This window comes from Saccostrea cucullata, unplaced genomic scaffold, assembly GCF_032062105.1.
Source record: "Saccostrea cucullata isolate Sc308-1 unplaced genomic scaffold, CSIRO_AGI_Scuc_v1 ctg540, whole genome shotgun sequence".
In the NCBI taxonomy this organism is placed as follows: domain Eukaryota; kingdom Metazoa; phylum Mollusca; class Bivalvia; order Ostreida; family Ostreidae; genus Saccostrea; species Saccostrea cuccullata.
This window is the reverse complement of record NW_026920116.1, coordinates 126042-134312: the sequence shown is the minus strand read 5'-3', so window position 1 is coordinate 134312 and position 8271 is coordinate 126042. Positions and strand designations below refer to the sequence as shown.

At 33.5% G+C, this 8271-nt stretch overlaps 1 protein-coding gene across 1 annotated transcript; it reads right to left on the bottom strand.

Annotated features, from left to right (window-relative positions):
• Positions 1–3006: 3006 nt before the first annotated feature.
• Positions 3007–7722, bottom strand: LOC134243584 (serine/threonine-protein phosphatase 6 regulatory ankyrin repeat subunit C-like). The gene has a single exon (XM_062725841.1). The coding sequence runs from the start codon at positions 7720–7722 to the stop codon at positions 3007–3009; it is 4716 nt and encodes a 1571-aa protein (XP_062581825.1).
• Positions 7723–8271: the final 549 nt, after the last annotated feature.

Genomic DNA, 8271 nt, shown 5'->3' with positions numbered 1-8271 from the left:
CTTCAAAAACTTTGTTTGTTCGTATGTACTTAAAAAAGATGACTTTATTTGTGTATTACATGGTTTAAAGAATAAGTCCGTGAAAGTTGACATCTAGGCTAACCTGGCTTTTTTTTTCTTTTTTTTTTTAAATCAAGGATTATATTGTTCATTGGTTAAAAATTTCTCTTCTCGTAAACAACTAAAGGAGGTAAGTTTTGGAACTTCCTGTCCAAAACCTTTCGAACGATTTTGTCCAAAATGTGCATATTTATAGTAGATATAGTCATGTATCAAATACCGGTACATGTATACAAAAACAGCGACAATTAAACCACAGACAATTTTTGGGGTGGGTGGGTTTGTTGTACATCCTTATTGTCCAAATTTGCAGTCTCGATATGAATAAAAACTTCTCCGTTAAGGACAGATGATATCGATACAAACAGACTTTTGTCAAAAATTTTGAAAATAACGACTAAAGGTAGGTCACTCGTCAGCCTAAGGAAAAGTTCACGCAGAACCTCTTACTTCAAAACTTTTTATCAAAATTCAATTTTGATAACATATTTAATTTCAACAATATTAATAGTTTAACATTTTAAAAAAAAAACTGCTCAAAAAGCTACAAAGAAGCAAGATTTGTGAGAGACTATTTTTTTGTGGTGGAAGGATTTTTAGTAGCATTTTCTGCAAATCTTCACATTTATTACATTTAATATCGTGGACTTTTTGCCTCACATACTTTTACTCGGAGAATATTTTCCATTATGACATTGCTAGGAATAATATAGGAATAATATAGGTCTTAATCTATATTTTTAGAACAAGTTTTACACCTTCCTTCAGTAAGATCGGAAGGCCCGGGTTCGATTCTCGTTCACGGCGCCGCGTCAAACCTAAGACGTAAAAATAGGTAGTGACTGTTCCTTCACCAAGCGCTCGGCATCAGAAGTGAAAGTCACGGGTCTTTCGGATGTGACCTAAAAACGTAGCTCCCAATTTGAAGCCCTTCACCGGCATACGGTGACGTCTCCATATGAGTGAAAAATTCTCCAGAGGAACGTTAAACAATATACAATCAATCAGTCAATCCTTCAACGAACTTTGCCATAAAATGAAGATATGTCGAATAAGTCAATATAAAATTAACCCCATTTTTGCCTGAAAATCACATATTTTGACCAATATTTCAAAATCAATATCACTGACCCCAACTTTTTCTTTCATTATTTTAAATTACTCGATACTTGTGACTGATCAGCACTTAAGTCGTAAAAACCATGATTTAAGAAAATGTTTTATTGCCTATTTAGTTTTTTAATACTCAAAATACGCTACTTTTTAGTGCAAAAAGGTCAAACAATAATTTACGCGCATTAGTTTGCAAGATTTTTTCAATGATAAATATTATTATTATTAGATAATATTTTTTGCCATGGTTACATCTGATAAAATATAATAAAGGTTTTAGTAATTAACCAAAGGGTTGAAAATTAAGTGCAAAAAAGTCAACTTCATTGTACCGTAGATCAGTAAGATGAACACTGTCCACCTATTTTTTCTGCGATTTTGAGTCACTCTATATGAGTACTTATCCAAAATATACTTCTCAATAAATCCTTGATTTAACAAATTTCACGAGTCACATACCTTAAGTCATGTTTTAATGAATAAAATGAATAAGTTTCATCGTATAGTTTTTAATTTTTTATTCAAAGTTTCACAGAAATGATATTTGAAGTGAAAAAGTTTTGAATAGAATAATATAATAAGATGGTTTCAGAACGACAGACTTTTGAACATCACAGAAGATTAACAATTTCTTTATATTCTAGAAAAATATTATTTGCATCATTTGCAATGAGATTAGGTGAAAAAATTTATACCAATCTAGGCATCCATTTGTTGTTTGTATCATCTGTCCTTATGCAACAGAGAAACTAAAACAAACCAATATCACAATATTGTTTTTGTTGATATAATGATTTTACATTATGATATCATGCATGTACAGAATTTATTTTTATTTAAGATAACATTAAAAAGTAATACACGTGAACATAATAAAATGCAAACATAATCAAATTAAATAAATAAAAACATTGTTTTTGTATGTCAAAGGTTTTAGCATAACAAATCAACATAGGCCCTTGTAAATGTGTTTAAAAAACTTTATTCGGTAATAACCAAAATTTGCCCCCCCCCCTCCCCCCAAAAAAATCAAACTTTGACGGAGAAATATTTAATTATGTTCTTAAACAGGGGAATATGTGCTGACTTCAAAACACTGAACATTTTCATAAGCAATGACGTCTTATGCTTGAAATGACGTCACAAAAATGACGTAAATTTAAAATTTCCATGATTTCTACAGAAACATGTACATATTGCGTCGATATTTTGAGTAAAAATCACCGAGTGCAGATCTGATCAGGCTCAATATTTTGATATAATGTGTAGAATGATAATACCAGTAAAATATGTAAAAATTGTTCCTGAGCAAACTTGCGCATTATAAATTTTGAAGGGTAAATTGTTGAAATTTTATCCATTTTGTTTTCTTTCTTAAAATTGATTTAAAATCAGACATGTTTGTGACGCCATAAAAACAAAAATTGTCAATAAACTACTTTAAAACTATATTATGTTCTGTTAATTTTTATTTCTTATACAATTTATAAAATTCAGCACATTTCAAGAATTTTTCAAAATTTTACTTTTGTGGGGGCAAAGATATGCAGTATACCGCATATAGTTCTTTACGTCATTTGCATGCATAATACATAAAGCGAGGTATTACAAAGTAAATCAATCTTTATTTAATCCCTTACCTTGTAATTGTCAATGATTAAACACAACATTTGAATGATGTCTCCCAACATATTTTTGTATGTTCAAGAGAATATGGATATGAAGTCTACTTTAACTTTTCACACGTTTATTTATGCTACCTGATTTGAACGATCTTTATATTTGTGTAAAAATCCTAACATACCGTTCATAATCAGGATTCGCAAGGTTTTATCATTTCGTTTTATTTATCTCAGCACCCTGATTGAAAAACATATTAATAACAAATTTGTTATTTTTTTGCGTCGCAATATGAAATGGTGAAATACCATAATTATCACATTTATTAATATCAGCGCCGTGTTCCAGGAGTGTTTTCACATTTTGGATTTTGATATTACTAACTGCAATATGAAGAGGGGATTGGCCATGAATATCACATCCATTTACGTCGGCTCCATGTTCTATAAGCATTTGCATGTAGGTACTGTCTTCACGTTCAATTGCTAAATATTCTGGGCATTTTCCATAATTGTTACATATGTTTACCTCAGAACCATCACCAAAGGTACGTTTCAAAGCGTTTATGTCATATTCACCTCGTTTAATTGTGTAAATTAGAAAGTAGTTTTTATTTATGTCACATATGTTGCAATCTTCACAATGACTAGCAAGTTTCTGCATCACTGGAATTGTTGTTATACCAGTTGCAATAAGTAATGGAGATTTTCCATCTTTATCACACAAGTTGACATCTGCTCCGTGATCAATAAGAATCTGTAGAGAAGAAAAATGTCCTTCATCAATTGCAACAAATAATGGGGATTTGCCATAATTATCACATATGTTGACATCAGCTCCGTGATTAATGAGCATCTGTACACCAACAGTGTTTCCTAATTCAGCAGCAATGAATAATGGTGTTTGGCAATTTTCATTGCATTTATTACAATCTGCCCCGTTTGCTAATAAGTTTTCGAGAATAAGAAGTTCACGCTGTTTAAACTTGTATTCACTCACTACTGCATGTAGTGGAGACGAACCATCTTCATTACAACTATTTACATCTGCACCGTGTTTTATCAGTGTTTTTACCACTGTATTATGACCCTCTTCAACTGCTAAATACAAAGGGGAATTTTCATCGTCATCATAGCAATTAAGATCGGCTCCGTGCAGAATTAACGTCTCTACTACAGAAGAAATTCCTGTTATACCAGTTGCTGCGAGTAAAAGTGGAGTTAGCCCATGTTTATTTTCGGCGTTGCAATCAGCACCGTGTTCGAGCAAACTTTTCACTATCAAGGCATGTCCATTTTCCGACGCTAAATGTAGTGGGGAATTGCCATATTTATCTTCTATTTTGATGTCAGAATTATTTTCAAGCAGATGTTCTACTATGGATATACAGCCATTTTGTGCAGCTAAATGAAGAGGCGAACGTCCCTTTTTATCTACTTGGTTGCATTCAGCCCCATTTTGAATAAGTTTTTCAACCACGCATAAATAATTTTCTAAAGAAGCCAAATGTAATGCCGTTTCTCCATTTTCATTACAATGGTTGAAATTCTTCATGAGACTTATTAGTTTACAGGCCACAAAAACATGACCAGAGGATATAGTATCCAGCAGCAAATTTCCCTTTTGGACTTCATTATATGTAAAATCAAACCAGTGTTTAATAAGTATCTGAAGAACATTCATATGTCCATTTACACATGCTGCATACAGAAGTTGGTAGACACAATCATTAAATTTGATAAAATTTACCTCATCCTCAATCAATTTTAGAACAATATAGAGATAACCCTTTTCCGTTGCAATAAGTATCGGCGTCTTTCCTTCCTCATCGCAAAGTGTGCAATCGGCACCAGAATCAATAAGTTTTTCAGCTAAAAATAAATTTCCTTCCCTTAAAGAACGATGTAAAAGCAAATGATTTCTTTTATTTGAAGCAAAGTTAAATTTGGCACCGTTATACAATAATGCTTTTACTATTGCCGTATGCCCATTTTCACAAGCCTGAAAAAGTGGTGACTCCCCTTCCTTATTTAGTTTCCCAATCTCTGCACCATTCCTAATTAAGATTTCTGCAACAGTCAAGAAACTGTTCTTTGATGCATAACTCAATGGCGATTCTCCAAATTCATCAACCTGATTAACATTCGCCCCATATTTAATAAGCATTCTAACAACATTCAGAAGATCATTCTTAGATGCACAAATCAGCGGTGACTCTTCATTTTTATCAAATAAATTGACTGTAGATCCAAGTTCGATTAATCTTAAACTTAGGTTTTCGTTCCTCTCTTTTATAGCAATTAGTAAAGGCGATTTTCCTTTCAAATTAAATTGATTGCATCTGGCACCATGGCTTATCAATTTCTCAGCAACACTCTGAAATCCAAGTTCGACTGCGTAATGAAGCGGGTAATTGCCAACAGCATCACAATAGTTGACATGTGCGCCTTTTTCAATAAATTTTTCGATAATATTCAAAACTGCTGTTGGTGTCTGGGCGGGGTCTTTAATATTTTCATGATCTTTGACCAATACTTTACATAATGAGGATTTTACACAATCCTGGTATATGTCACTAGCTACAACGAGTGTGCTGAGTTTTTCAAGAACTTTCCATTGTCCTCTTTTAATCGCATAGATAAGTGAAGAGTTGTAATTTTCCCTTGAAGAGTAAATATCTGCACCATTTAGGATAAGTTTCAACGCTATATCCTCGTGTCCATATTTCAAGGCACAAATCAATGGTGTTTCACCAAACTTATCAGTGGTTTTACAAGTAGAGCCATTTTCGATTAATTTCTTTACCACTTCTAAAAATCCATTTTCTGTTGCTGCATGGATTGGTGTTTTACCACAACTGTCACATAAATTGACCTTGGCTCCATTTCTGATAAGTTTCTCAACAATTAACACACACCCATTACCCGATGCGATATGGAGTGGCGATTTGCGAGACTTATTACAGAGATTCACGATTGCCCCTCTTTCAATAAGCACTTCGACAACTTCTAATGCGCTGTGTTTTGAAGCATAACAGAGTGGAATATCTCCGTTTTCATCACACGCATTAAAATCAGCGCCATTTATAATTAATGCTTTTGCCACAGACCACATTTGATTCTTGCATGCACTCAGCAGCGGAGAGATTTTATCTTTATCACATATAGTAATATCAGCTTTATTGTCAATAAGCGTTTGTATGAGAAAAAGCAAATCGTCTGTTACATCTGCAGTTTTATCAATGGAATTGTCATGAGGGTCAATTGCAAGATGAAGTGGAGTACATCGTTCAACGTCACACTCATTGCAGTTAGAGCCTCTCTTTAATAATAATTTTACAACTTGTAGGAGATGTTTTTGAGAGGCAACGTGTAAAGGAGTTCTTCCTAAAAGATCTTCTTTGCTATTACAGTTAGAGCCCTTCTCGATGAGGTATCTCGCTATCTTATCATTGCCTTTTCCAATTGCAATGTGGAGTGGAGTCCATTTGTTTGGTAAAGTCGAGTTTAAGTTAGCACCCTGCTCAAGGAGCAACTTTATTATGTGAAAATTTGCCCCCTCACAAGCTTTGTACAAAGCCCAATCAAGACAGCTCTGAAACTGTCCCCTTTTCTTCAAAATGTCTTTACACGAACCATTCAATATTTTCAAAACAACAATTTTGTTTCCATCGAGGGACGCCTGCTCCAAAACTTTTTTGATATCAGCTCCATTTTCCAGCAACGTTTTTTCCATTTCCAAATTATCCGATTTCATAACAGAATATAATGGAATTCTGTAATCTACCTCAGCACCAATCTCGATCAATTCTTTCACAAAAGTACAATCGCTGGACAAAATTGCTGCTTCCAGTGGTGTCCTGTTGTCCCCATAAACAAAATTTAGAGATGGAATAGACTCGTGTTCATTCGACTCGCAAACATCTCTTTTTTGCACATCATGTAAGATCTCTTTCACTAAGGGAAGATTCCCACATAAACAGGCTGCCGTCATGACCGTAAAGCCAGATGCATAAAAACTGTCGTCATTTGTGTTAGGTGACAATATGAAGCTGTCAAGGTTTTTTCTATATATTTCTTTTTTCACATCTATGTCAAACGTACATCTACTTGATGCAGTAGTACTATCTGCAAAAACCTCCACATATGGAAAAAATCGTATAATCGAACAGTACATGTCAACATTGCCACTAAAACAAGCGAGTTTCACCATTCGAATGTTTTCATTTTTATTTTTGCCGATCACGTTTTCATGAGAATCTCCATTTTCTATAGCAGAATTTAGAACAAATTCTAGAATTCTTCTATGACCATAAAAGATGGCCCAGCTTATTACCTTAAACTCTGAATGGAGCCAGGTTGATGTCATCGCTCTTACATCAGGACATCTCAGAAATAACAACTTAATTTCATCATATGTTTTACTTTGTAAGTGATTTATGAAGGCGTCAACAAAGATTTTGCTTTGTAGGGCAGTACTTCTAAAAACATCAGACATACTGTTGTTATTTATATCCTGCAGAAGACGTTCTGCAAGTGTATGGAATTTGGATTTTTTCATTAACACCCCAGTCATTGTTTCATCCAAGAACGCATCATCGAACTTGATATTTGTGGACAGAAATTTACAAGGTGCATACTTAATTATGTGTGTAATGAATTTTCTTGCATAATGACAGAGCAAGATATCTTTGATTGACAGATCAATGAACTGATATTCACCATCTGATTCCATTACAAACATTTCACAAAAAGCCGAAAGAGATGTCATAAAAGACCAAACATTCGGATAATGAGACACCTCACAGGCCTGACAAACATTTCTCATAATTTCGATAAATCTGCTGTCTTCAAAACTGTCTTCTGTAAATGCACAATTACTAAGAGCTAGGATAACTAAAACTGCATATTGATTCTTGTTTTCCGTCATGATAACATCAAATATTTCCCCTAAAGTGTTATTGTAACAAATGAAAAACCCATTCCCAAAATCTCTAAAGTGTTCAGAAGAGCAAAATAATTTACAAAGAAAGGGGAACATTGATATTTTTTCGGATTCAAAGCTATTCTGTAACATGTCGGAAGAATCGCTCAAATTTTTAATTTCACAATGTTTTTTAAAAATCAACTTTCTGTCCTGGGCATTTAAAGCAAATTCCTTTGATTCTAGATCTACAACATACTTCTGATCAAAGAAAAAATATTTCATACAGTGTTTTGATTCATTGAAAGCCGTTCTTTGACATGTTAGGAATAGCTTTGAACCCCCAACGAAAAGACATGCTTGGATTTTGTCTTTCTTAAAATGAATCGTTCTTGCTGTCTGATCATCAAGACACCAGACACCAGTAGCATTATATAAGATAAATAATTGCTTTAAATTTATGTTCAAAAATGTTTCCATTTCATCAATGTTATCTAACAACACAATCTGATAATCATCAAGTTTAAGTGCTATGTGCTGTAATGAGAATTTTTT

Excerpts from the sequence above, each read along its gene's own strand:
- LOC134243584 (XM_062725841.1), bottom strand. The coding sequence starts at position 7,722 with ATGACGGAAAACAAGAATCAATATGCAGTTTTAGTTATCCTAGCTCTT.